Source organism: Pan paniscus, chromosome 23 (assembly GCF_029289425.2).
Source record: "Pan paniscus chromosome 23, NHGRI_mPanPan1-v2.0_pri, whole genome shotgun sequence".
NCBI classification, from domain to species: Eukaryota; Metazoa; Chordata; class Mammalia; order Primates; family Hominidae; genus Pan; species Pan paniscus.
Window position 1 is genome coordinate 58,352,795 of NC_085927.1, and position 12,410 is coordinate 58,365,204.

Below are 12,410 nucleotides of genomic sequence, written 5' to 3' on the forward strand. Positions count from 1 at the left end.
CACCACACCCAGCCATGCCCAGGTTCTCTAGCCAGAAGCCTGGGGAGTCACTTGGGACATCTCTGCCATGCCCACCACTCTGGAGTCCCCATAGCCTGTCAGTTCTACTTCCTGGATAGCTGCCAAGCCCCCCACATCCCTGCCTTGACAGCTGCTCCTGAGAAGCCAGCCACCCCGGCTCTCATCTGGATCTTCCCAGCCACTGCCAAGCTGGCTCAACTCTCTCTGCCAACCTGGGTCCTCCCCCAGCTGTCAGAGTAACCTCTTGGTAAAATGCACGTGGGATATGTGTGTGGAAGGTGAAAGCCTGCAATTGTTTTCAGAGGGAGGCACAGATCCCTGGGAGAGCAGGCACAGTAGCCCGCTACAGTCCCCACCTTTCGCGACCTGCTGTTCAGAGACCTGCGTGCTTCCTTTAGGAGATAGCGCTGGCCTTGCATAAAATACATTTTTCTCCCACTGTATCAGCAGGGACATCCTGACATCTCACCCCGTGAAAACATTCAGCTCCAAATTCAGTATCTCAGCAAGCCCTTGGTCAGTTGGGCACCCGCAACCTAATGGCAAATAGAAAACACCCTCACCGCAGGGAGGAGTGGAGAGAGAACAACCCACCCCCGCCGACCACAGCAGAACACAGCGAGCAGTGGGCTCACATCCCCAGGAGGACAGCAAGGCTGCCACCGGACTGCAATACGTTCCTGGGTCCGCACCCTGGTCAGCCGCCCCTCCTCTCTGGGTAACGCCCCTTTTTCTATTGCCCTCCTCCGACACCCTGGGTGCCCCGCCATGCAGGATGCCCCTTCTATGGGTCAGGCCTCTGAAGCAGTCCCAGGACTGCTGGCTTGGTGTGGGGTGAGAGCCGAGGACTCCCTCAAGGGTTACACCATTGCCATCCCCTGCATTTTTGGGTAGGAGTTAAGGTGATGGTGTGATTCTTTAATAGACTTATTTAGGTTTCAAAATCTAAACTCCTGTCAGTTCTGGCTAGTAATCAAAACCAGCCCATCAACAACAACAACAAAATCGTCAATCCGTAGCGTGTGTTGCGATCCAGAGCAGAGCTTTCTGTTCCCTAGCAACCGAATTCAGGCTGCGCTCACCCCCCATCCTCAATTTCCATCTTGGTCTCTCTCTCCAGGCCTCTGGAAACAAGGCTGGGATGGGGCTGGACCAGGCACCTGCCCTTGCCTTCGGGCTGCCCGGGGGTGGTGTCTTTGTAATTACTTCAAGGTTGCTGTCCCAGGGAGACCCCATCTCTTCAATCTGATCTCGGACCCCACACCTCCCCCCTGCCTCCCCACTCCTCAGGTCCCTCTACTTGTAACCTGGGGTGGAGAATTCACCTTTTCTAGCGTCACCATTTTCAGACTCTCCACCATTCTAGACTCCAAGTCATAAGCACCAAGGGCTCCCCTTCCATTCCCTTTTTCTGGAAATATTCAGCATGTAATGAACCAGGCACTGCTCTCCCATAGCCCAAGGTTCCCCGCCATAGCCCTAATGTTGCGAGCACAAAAACCTCAATGTCTGAGTTCCTGGATACAGCAGGCCGGGTACCGCACTGCACCCCTTCTCCTCTGCTTGGGAGCCCTCCCCAGCCACCCCATTGTCACCACAGCCCCCGTCCTTTGGCAAGAAGGCTCCAATATACCCTCCCAAAGTCAAGGTAGACTGCATCTCTCTTCAAACCATATTTTTTAAACAAAGAAAATTACTACAAACCAAATTATTGGGAGGGCAACCAGCATTTCAAAAATGAATTAGGATACAATAGAAAACATCAGAGTATTTTTGGGGTAAATATTGCTTCGGAAACTTTCACTCCAAGCATGTGTGTGCATGCGTGTGTGCATGTGTGTTAAAGCATGTGTGTGCATGTATGTGCGTGTGTGTGGATGTGTGTGCCTGTGTGTTCACATGTGTGTGTTCGTGTATGTGCATATATGTGTGCATGTGTGTGTGTGTTTGTCCTAAGGATGGACCAAAAGGGCCTGGAAACCAGTCTCCTGGAAGCCTTCCCTGGCACACACCTTGCTGCTCTCTAGAGTGTGATTTTAGGGTAAACGCTCCTCTCTTGTGCTCCAAGAGTGCTCTCCTCTCCCTCCCATTGTGACGCTTGCCACACTGCACTGGAATTGTTTGTTTCCTTGTCTGTTTCTCAAACTGACTGTCACTTTCCAGGGGGACAGAAAATCTATGTCTTGTTGGCTTCCCCAGTCCCAGTGCCTGGCCCAAGTAGGTGCTCAATAAACAGAGGTTGAATGAAGGAATGTCTGGCACAGGAGTTCGGGATGGACAGGATGAATTGGAATCTGTAACATTTTAAAAGCCACATCCTTTTTAGCAGGAAAAAAGGCTTCCATGAAAGGAATGAAATTGTAAGGGTGGAGACCTGGGCATCAATGGCTGACTCCACAGAATCCCATTGAGGGAGCCCCTCCCTGCCAGGGTCCCATGCCTACCCTGCACAACCAGAGGCAAGAGGTACGTCCCTCATGGCCACCCCAAAGTTGTCAGGAGCCCCAACTTCTGCAGAATCACCTCCCTGCCAGGAAAGAGAGCAGGGAGAAGCTGCAGTTGAGAAGATACTAAACAGGAAAGTCAGCGTTTTAATTAAACAGGATTGAAAATTGATGGGAGAAAAGAAGCATGGACACAATCATATTAACACAAGAATCCCGTCAGAGCCCCTGGCAAGGAAGCTTCAGTGCACAACAACCACTGGGACGGGGGTTAGAGGACTCGCAGTGAGAGGCTGCCTTTCTTTGCTCAGTTTCTCCTAAAGTGTTGTGTGTGTGTGGATGGGAGAGTATGTGTGTGTGTGTATGTGTGTGTGAGTGTGAGAGAGAGAGAGAGATTCAAGGAAAATATGTGTGTGTGTGTGGTGCAGTGTGTGCATTGGGGCGTGAATGCTTGCATGCATGAGTTGTGGGTGAGTGTACGGCTGGGGACAGTCCACATCCCTTCACCTCCCTGGACCAGGCCTCAAGATGAAGGGATGATGCTTCTTCTCCCGCGTTGCTCAATCTGACTTGCAGGCCCTCTGCTGGCTCCTCAGAAAAGGGTCTCCAGCTCCAAAAGAATCTCCTGGGGTGCTCAAGCCCCCAGCCCTATGCAGGATGGAGAATATCTTGTGAGTTCCAGAGGAGGGGTTCTATTAGTCGTGTGCACGAACCTGCAGGAAGGGAGAGCTTGGGGTGGTGCTGTGGCAGCTACCGGCAGGGGCCAGAGCCTCTCCAGGCAGCAGAGCCATCTGGACATCCTGGACTGGGGAGCGTATCTCCTGGGCTGTAGAGGGAGGTGCAGAGGGGACATGACTAGGAGGGTTGGAGACGGGGAAAGTGTCCTTGTGTCCTTACAAGGCTCATTTTCCCCATCCTTTGCTTGTTATAGGAGTGAACCTGTCTTGCAGATGATCGTTGACTATGCAGGTAAAATAGATTGCGATCATTGTCATCCTGCTCAGAAAACCCACCTGGATAGGACCAGTCCTGCGACTGGGAGCCCGGAGACGCCACTGAGAGCCGGTCCTGCAGGGACTCCAGGGAGATGAACCAGGAGATGGCTCAGCAAGGACCGGGCAGTGGCAGAGGTGCCCGAGTAGAGTGATCGTGGGGCAGAGGACTGAGGGAAAGTGCGTGCCTGTGCCTGGCAGTGCCGCCCCAGGTGGAGGAGGAGCCCTCAGGGTGGTGGGCTTCCGATGAAGGGTGACTCTGCTGGGGTCTGAGGCTGTGCTCCCAGTGGACTCAGGGACCCCACTGCACAAGCCCGATTTTGGGTAACAGGGCACACCTAGGGAACAGGCCCAGAGCACCCTCTCCTTGGAATAAACTCCGGATCCAAGTCCCAGAACCCACCTTAGGAGGCGTCTGCCGCCCCCGCCCCCTCCCCAGCCTTCCAGGCCCTGGCTGCGGTGGATGGGGACGCGGAAGGCCCAAGTGCACGAACTTCACCTGGCCCGTCCGTCCTCCCCATGGGGGGACCAGGCTGCGGGCGCGCCAGGCCGTCTCTGTCGCCATCCAGAGGAGCGGCTCCGGCGCCGCGTCCCCTCTGCCAGTCCCGGGTCGGCGGGCGGCTGGAGCCCCCACCGGTGGCGGGCGCGCGCCTCTCTCACGGATGCCGGGGCGCGCGTAGCCGGGGCGCGCAGTGACGCCCAGAGCGGGGCCGGCGTCCCCCTGGCGGGCCGGCGCGGGGTCGGCGGGCGCGGGCGCGAGCGCGGGAGGCGCGGGAGCGGCGCGGGGCGCGGTGGGCCGGGGCCCGGGCGCGGCGGCGGCGGCGGCGGAGGATGGCGCGCGCGGGGCCCGCACGTGGAGGCCGGCGCGGGGGCGCGGGCAGGGCCGGCTGCTGAGACGCGCTGCTGCCCCCCGCGCGGGCGCCGCGGCTTCAATGGCGCCATCGCCCAGGACCGGCAGCCGGCAAGATGCGACCGCCCTGCCCAGCATGTCCTCAACTTTCTGGGCGTTCATGATCCTGGCCAGCCTGCTCATCGCCTACTGCAGTGAGTACCGCGCGGCCCCGGCCCCGGCACGGCCCTCTGGGCCCCGGACCCCGCTCCTCCGGCCCCGGCAGGCGCCCCGCGGGCCTCCCGGAGTCGGCGCGGAGTTACGAGCGCCGGGCGCATGGTCCCCCGAGTCCCGGCCGGTCCAACGCTGCGCTGGGCGGGCGAGAGGGTCCACCCGGGTTCCGGGCGCTCGAGCACTTCGGGGTCGGACGCCCCGGCCCGAGCCTCCCTTCCCTGACTCCCCGGCAGGGCCCGGGCTCCAGGCCCCGGGTGGCGCGGCCCGTCCCTGCCCGGCGGTCGGAGCCCAGCCAGCGGCTTCCCGGCCGAGATGCGCGCTCAGGAGGCAGCTGCAGGTCGCGGAGGGCGGGCGGCGCTGCCGGGGTGTCTGCGGAGCGCCCTCCCCGTGCCTCAGCCCGGGACAAGGGGGGACGCGGCGGCCGAGCCCGGAGAGGAGCTCTTCAGGCAGGAGCCCAGCCTGGGCTCGGAGGAGCAGCTGGAGCTTCCGCTTTCCCGGGAAACGGGCTCGTCAGGCGCCTTCTGGAAAGAGAAGCGAAGTGAGGGATGGGATGCCCGGAGGGGGCTCGCCGCGGCCGCGGACGTTTCTCGGGTCGTGTCTGGGGCCCGAGCTGGTGACCGGCGGGACTGGCGCGGGCGCGGGCTGGGGTGGTGCGGGCCAGTGGGCGCCCGGGCGTGAGCTGAGGGCTGGGGTAGGGGGTGACCGCCGCGGGCTCCCGGTTGCCTGGAGTGAAGGGTGGGGGGTGGCCTGTGCCCCTGCCGAGGCTCCAGGCGGGTGGAATGAGGGGTGGTTGGAGTCCCGGGTGCAGACTCCAGCCTCGGCGCTGGGGAGGGTGCTCAGCATCCCGGGGCACGTTCGCGGCTGGTGGGGTAAGTGGGGGCTGCTCAGCGTCCCGGGCACAGGCTCTGGCCCCAGATGGCGCGGGCTGGTCGGCTTCAGCTCCGGGAGCTCCAGGCTTCTTGTCTTCAGCGGGAGAATAGGACGGGTGCTGGGGAGCACCTGTCATGGAGAATTGCCATGGGCGCGGGAGGTGATGGAAAAATATGGATTCTTTACAAAAAAAAAAAAAAAAAAAAAAAGGCCAGCACCGAACCTCCCTCCACAGACACCACCTCCTCCAGAGCCCCGGGCCTCCAAGCTCCCAGTCCGATCTGATCCTTCCGCTGTCGCCAAAATGAGAGCACAGTGGCCAAGGGAGACCCGGGCAGCCGCAGGATCGGCCTCCGGAGTCCTGGGACAGCCCAGCTCGCCAGGATCGCAAGGGAAACCCGGGGACCAGAGCAGGAATTTTCCTATTTGCTTCAGCGCGGTTATGCATTTCCCTAGAAATGCTGTGGCACCGAGCGGGGAGGGGTCGCCAAGCCTGGGGGTCTCAACCCGAGCTGCCCAGGCAGACGAGGCCACCGTGGGTGCGCCGGCGCCCCTGGGAACTCACTGGCTGGCCGCCTGCAGGGAGCAGGGTCTGGGGGTTTCAGCGACATTTGTGCCTGCCCCCGAGTTTTCCGCGGCCGTCTCGGGGCCTGCAGGGGTATGTGGGGGGATTCCCTAGAAGATCCCCAAGCAAGGCTTCCTAGGAGATGTAGAAAGGGTTAATGGCAGGTAAACTGTGCGGAAGAGGAGGCATTTGAATGCACTTCCTGGTGGCATCACCGGAGAGGAGAGGAGAGGGAGAGAGAGAGGGAGAGGGGGCTCATTCAGCAGTGTTTGGGGAGGGGCTGTAGTGCCCTGAGCCCACTACAGGCGGCCCATCCCTGGCTGGCTGCTAGAACCCAGGACAACACCTCACCCCCAACCCCCAGCAGCTCAGCAGGTGTGGAAAAGAACAACTGCTAATTGTTGCGAAGTACTTGACACCAGGGCCCTGTGGCTTCAACACCGCACTTCCCGAGCCCGCGAGGAGCGCGGTACACACTGTCTGAAGACACGCAGCGTCAGCCCTCTCCCACCCTGCGCTGCATCCTGAATCCTAAGGTGTCAGCACGTTGTTCATCCGGACGGGCTCACACCTTCCTGAGACTGTCGCCTGCTCTGTCGAGTCGAGTCCTGGTGTCCCAGCACAGACATCTGAGCCTGCTGCTTAGACACGCTGAGGATGGGAGATCTGGTTTCCACACTCATCCCTCCTCCTTAGGAGGCCTCCCCAGCGTTCTGGAAACAGCCTTTCGCCAGGACAAGGACAATTGGTAAGAAGGTCTTACCAGAGTAGCAGAAATAATTAATAACAGAAGCTTGGGTGAAGCACATTTTTTATGGCTGTTTCCATCTCCATGTAATGGAATAATTGACAATAAGAGACACACCCCATTACACCAGAAATGTACTTGGAGAAATTAAAACATTTCACTAAAATACAAAATAGACATAATAATAATTTATAGCTTGGAACTGCAGTCCTAGAGAAAAAAAATCCCCCCCCTTTTTTCAGAACCGATAGAGCAAATTAAATGCAAATTAAACAGTTCCTAGGATTTTCATTCTTTCTTCCAATAGATCTGGGATGAAGAAGAATAGTTCGTATTCTCGTTTGTAAATTGTTTTTGTCATCAGTAAGGATTTTTATTACTCAAAATGTCTTTGTGTTATGAAGCAGATATATTTGTATCATATTAATTAGGGAAACTGATAAGTATCATACAGCGTTCAATTATCCTGCCTATTAAATCTGTGTGTTTCTCTGCAACACATAAGGTGCTGGCTTCCTAGTGCAGCTAGGAGGAAACTGGATTCTTTCTTGGCCTGATTTTCTGTTGGGGGGATTCTACTGTTCTTGGCCCAGTGAGAGTCCGGCCTTCTTTCTTTCTCGTGTGCTGGGATCCATATATAAGGAGATGGGCTCCACCGTCTGGCGGGAGAAAGACCTGCAGTCCACCAATTAGGCTAGTTGCTATAGTGACACAGCCTTGTCATTTTCTCCTCCTGGGGAAGAAGTGCCAGGAGACGCAAACAGGGGAAGGGGCCCTGGATGGCTCACTTTAAAATGCATGCTCGGTGGTCTGCGACCATCACGGTGACAGCAGGCTTGGTTTCTTCCGCGGCCGGTGCTGCCCATGAGGGTTGTTGGATGGTTGGTAATGAGTTGACTTGCATGATGATGAGCTTTGACGGGGAAGTTGAAGCTCTTCTCCGTTCTGGTCTGAGGAAACCTCTCTGGGTGTGGCTTAAAAAGAGTTGATATAGGTTGTTTTCCCCTTAGCGTATTTGGAGTAGAGAAGTCTGTCTGCCTAGATGTGGTTCTTGCCTAGATGTGGAATGGGACCTCTTGACCCAGCTAGAGCTGGTTGAGGGTGTTCTGTGCCCGCCGCTGAAGATGTGATGTTTCCACCCTGGCATCTAGGATAGAACAGCAGCAAGGGAGAGAAGCAAATGAGGACCTGGGGCAAATCCCTATGACACCTAAGCACTGACTCGGTCCTTGTGTGCAGCGTTGAAATCAAAGGTGAAGGACACTCTGCACTAGCCTAGATTCCATGTGCCCTATTCAGCACGAGCAGGTGGATGGTGGGGACCCAGACTATATTTCAGCGTACCAGGGAGAGTGAGGAAGACAGACAGGTTCACTATGTGCTGGACATGGAAATTTCCAAATAAATCCCGTCAATATTGAGCTGTACCTTCCAGTTAAATCTCATGTCCTCAGCTATAACTATGAGAAGAAATTACAAACAACTTTGGAATTGTTTTGAATCCATTAGAATCCTAACTGAGCGTAGGCACTGCAGTGTTGCATTTCCTTTATAAATACAATTTATTGCATATTTAGGAGCGATTAGAATATGTTACTTTCCTGCTGTTCAAATTTTGTTCTGGAGTTCTCGAAGAGGTAAAATGGAAAACAGTGGAGGCTTCATGAAGTGGTGCCGTTCAGAAGTTTATTTCTCATCTTTTTTTGAAAAAATTCTCACTGTGTTTTTATTTGATGAATTTGGGGCACAAGAAGATGGGATGTTTGTTTTTTTTCAGCTCCATAAATATAAATTATCTGTCTCTGGGATTTCTTTTAGCCGACATCCATGCCCTAGGCTCAGTGAGGAAGAGGCAGGTTTGCCCCCTCACAGGATTTTCCCACGCAGGGACCCCTGGGGGAAGGGACTTCCGAAGGGACCCCTGGGGGAAGGGACTTCCCAGCGGCTCTAGACAGTGCCCTGGAGAGCCGTATTGACTCCTGGTGATCCTGGCGGTGCCCCACTGTCCCCTCCCACCTTCCACCCCTGCTCTTTCACTGAGATAGGGCCAGAAGGGGGGTCTCCGCTCTTCCACTGTCCACACAGGTGTCCCTGCTGGACCTCCCTGAGGCCAGAGGACATTTGAACCCAAGAAGGAGGCTCCACCTGACGGGTCTCTTCCATGCCAGGCTCCCCAGCTAAGTTCTGCCCCAGAGTTCTGAGCTCAGGATCTGCCACTCGACATGCTCGGAATGAAATATGTAGATCAACTTTTGTGGCATGAAGCATTTTCAGGTGACTTTTATGGGCGTAATTATGGGAAAATGTTATGATAATGTGGCACTAGAAAAGGGAAGAAAAGCAAAACATTAAAATCCCCATTTCTTTATATAGGCTCGCATCTGCGCCGATTTAGAAGGGCTCCTTTTTGCATTAAAATGTGGTGCTCTGGAGTTAATGACCTCTACAGATTGCCACCTGTCACCCGGAGCACTGTCAGCGATGGTCCAGCCCCAGCGTTCAGGGTGGAGATGGACAAGGAGGACCAGAATCTGATCAGGTGGCCGGAGTGAGCACTGGGGTGTGGAAAGCCCTGTAGATTGATGACTGTTTGTTAGGAGAACTGTCCTTGAGGCTGTCTCAGGGGCCTGTGTTGGTGCAGGTGCAGGGGGCCTGTAGCGTCTGGTGTGTCTCTTCTTAAATGCTGCCTTGCACATGGTCCTGGGGCTTCTCCATTGACAAGGGCCCCCTGATCTGCCCCCAGTGTGGATGGTTTCTGTGGAGGCCCTGGGTAGGCCTGGAGCCCAGGAACAGCAGCTCCAGCCACCCTGCTCCTCCCTTCCGGACTTGTCCGCCCTAGAATGTGCTAAGACTCACGGCAGCAGCACAAGCTGCCTCGGTGCTGGGCTTTCCAGAAGCGGGCCTGGCAGCTGGCAGCAGATCTGGGCGACTATTCTCGTCTCTCCTTCACCCCGGCGAATGTGGTAGAGGGCTCCCTGAGGCTTTGTAGCGTTTACTTATTTATTAAAATGGCTGGCAGGAATCGGGTGTGGAATTACTTTTATCTCCAACTAGGCGAGCGGGACTCCTCTGGAATCCCCTGGTCCTCCTGGCTCCAGGGAGGCTGAGTTCCAGCTTTGTATGCCAGCAGCATCCTGCGGGACGGTGGGTCTGGGCCCAGTGGGATGGCAGCCCCGCAGTGATTCTCCCTGGAAGAGGCCTCCCTGTCCCTTGGCGTGTCACCTGCCATGGGGTGAGCCTCCGCTTTGGAGGGGCCTGGCTCTGCGGGTCTCCTTCCAGCACTGCTCGAAGGAGGCAGGAGTGGTGGAGCTGGCTGCAGGCTTGCGGGTGAAGCTGGAGACGTGGCTTCCAGGGTATTCATTTAATTAGTCTTGGGTGAGCTCCAGCCATGCGCCAAGCCCCGGGGGCAGAGATGGTCACTCTCCTGGAGCTGACATTCCAGAGGGGAGGGGACAGTCAGCTGGCACAAAGCAAAGGCCAAAGATGATGGGGGAGCAGCCTGGGCTAGGTCCCTGTGTTCTGGTGGGTTCTTCATGCTACCCTTCTGTGTCCCCACCCAGCCACCACCTCAGAATGTCAGGGACCTCCCAGAGGTGGTGAGAGGCAGCCCAAGATCTAGCTCTGGATCTGGTTTCCATCTGGGGAGGCTTCTCCATCCTTGTTCTCCCTTCCCTGGGCTCCCTGTGCCCCTGGCCCTGCACCCAGCCGGCATGTCCATTCGTTGTCCCAAAGACATCTTGCCCGTCCTCTCTCTGTCTGGGCTGCTGTCACTTGAGACCTCACACCTGCTCTCCCTCCTGAATGTAGCAGCGTCATCCTCAGTGGCTTCTCCGCCTCCAGGCCCCTGCCCTGAACCATAACTTCCCTTGGAAGAACCTGGCTGCCTTCGACCCTCCTCCCCGGCTCTCACCCTCTCCCCTGGCTCACCACACTCAGGGCGCCCAAAGCTGAGCCCTCCGGCCCAGGTGGGAGTCTCCATCCCTCTGTCCAGCCCTGGAGTCCAATCCTGAGAGCAGCCTCCTGCCTACAGGGCCTTCTAGAAGCTTCCCAGGAAGCTGCTTGTGCTCATTCCTCTCCCACATACTCCGGATTGGACATAGGTGCTGTGGTGCTCCTACCGCCCATGAAGGCCCGGCTTACTCCCTAAATGCAGTGGATGCAGGAAGGCATGGTGAGCTAGGCCAGAAAGTGCCCACCTCATGTCTTAGAGGATCCCCTGCTTCCTGAGGCATCCCCTGAGCATGCATCCCCATCCCCTCTCCAGTGCTGTGCGTGTGTGTTGTCGTGGCCACTGTCAGGGTCACTTTCTGCCTTGTTTTGGGCTGTGAGCTTGGGGCATGGCTGCTGGCCTCGGGGGACTGACTGTGGGCTCTCTGGACAGATGCTTTTGGTCACGGCATCTGCTGGGCAGTGAGCTGTACGGTGAGGCAGCCACAGGGAACCTCCCAGCTCTCAGTGGGCTGAAGCTCCAGAAGGTCACGTGGATGTGGAAACCCGTCTATACAATGATGTCAACCCTGCAGGCAGAGGAGCCAGGGGAGTCAGGGACGCCTGACCAGCTGTGGGGGACAGAGGAGGGCCCACTTGTGGTAGGCGATGTCTTCTGACGTCACCCACTCCACCCAGAGCTGGGCACAGAGGGGTCTGGCTCTACCCCTGCTGGGACTGCCTGCTCGTTTAGGGCGCTGTGTGGTCCTGGTTTGCAGGTGCACCGCAGGGAGAGTCGTGAAGGGCAGGCGGGGTGGTCCAGCCATCAGGGGCCCTGGTTTCCTGGGGGTTAACGGCGTAGGCTGTGCCACCTAAAGGCACATGCAGGAATCTGTCGCCCACAGCATCTTCATGCTTGGTTCAGGATCTCTGAATGAATATAGGAAAGAAAATACAGAGAAAGCAATACCACTAACACAGTAACAGGCTGCTGTGCTTGCATTTCACCTTTCAGAAAGAGGCTTGGCGCCCCCTCACCTCCCAGCCACCAGGGGAGGAGCTGCTGGACTGGAGGCCCCCTCCTTATGGGGAGCGGTGGGGCGGGTCCCGCACAGGGACTGCAGGCCTGCCTGCCTGACTCCAGGTCTGGGCTTCCTCCCGGTGCCAGCTCCACTCCCCACGGGCTCAGGGGTCCCCAGCAGTGGCCCATCCATGGAAATCAGCCCTGCCGGGGACCAAGGCCCCGTTCCGCCCCCGCCTGCGGTGTTCCAGGCCGCGCCTCCCTCCTTCCCGTATGGGCGGACCTTGCCCTGGGTGGAGGGAGGACGCAGGGAGGAGAAGCCGGCGCCTGCGGTCCCACGGGGCCCGGCAGGGTTCTTCCATCTTCAGGGATGCTCCGCAGCCTCGCTGCTGGTTTCTGGGCCAGCCCCTTGCCCCTGTTTCTGCACTCGTAGAACAGCTCTAGAAAAGACGGCATTTCCGCCTCAGCGCAGCCAAGAAGCTTGAAAGACAAGACTGGAGTGTCCAGTGGCCAGGGGTCATCAGTCTGGGTTTAGGCCTGGGGGCGGGGCTGAGGCCTGGGGGCGGGGCTGAGGGCCAGAGGAGTAGCTGGAATCCTGGGGGCGGGGCTGGAGGCCTGGGGGCGGGGCTGGAGGCCTGGGGGCGGGGCTGAGGGCAGGGGCAGGTTTGGAGGCCTGGAGGCGGGGCTGAAGGGTGGGGTGGGGCCCACCTGGAGGCCATGCTGAAGAGTGGGGTGGGGCCCACCTGGAGGCGGGGCTGA

The 12,410-nt window shown here is 57.7% G+C and overlaps 1 protein-coding gene and 1 long non-coding RNA gene across 4 annotated transcripts in view; one reads left to right on the forward strand and one right to left on the reverse strand.

The window, feature by feature from the left end:
• Window positions 1-1,685: 1,685 nt before the first annotated feature.
• On the reverse strand, window positions 1,686-4,224 carry LOC134730093 (uncharacterized). Of its 2 annotated transcripts, none has more exons than XR_010111747.1 (2): window positions 3,479-4,224; window positions 1,686-3,113 (listed from the first exon to the last, which is right to left on the reverse strand). It is a non-coding gene; the product is annotated as an uncharacterized LOC134730093 (long non-coding RNA). The 2 variants fall into 2 exon arrangements; XR_010111748.1 differs by having other exon boundaries at window positions 1,686-3,178.
• A 64-nt stretch (window positions 4,225-4,288) lies between these two features.
• Window positions 4,289-12,410, forward strand: part of TAFA5 (TAFA chemokine like family member 5) — a 268,462-nt gene continuing 260,340 nt past the window's right edge. The window contains exon 1 of one of the 2 annotated variants that reach the window (XM_034948958.3): window positions 4,289-4,501. In XM_034948958.3, the coding sequence (XP_034804849.1) occupies window positions 4,390-4,501 (112 nt within the window). In that variant the 5' untranslated portion in view covers window positions 4,289-4,389. Of the gene's footprint in view, window positions 4,502-4,583; window positions 5,059-12,410 lie in introns of those variants that run through there. The other variant, XM_034948955.3, reaches the window with a different exon arrangement.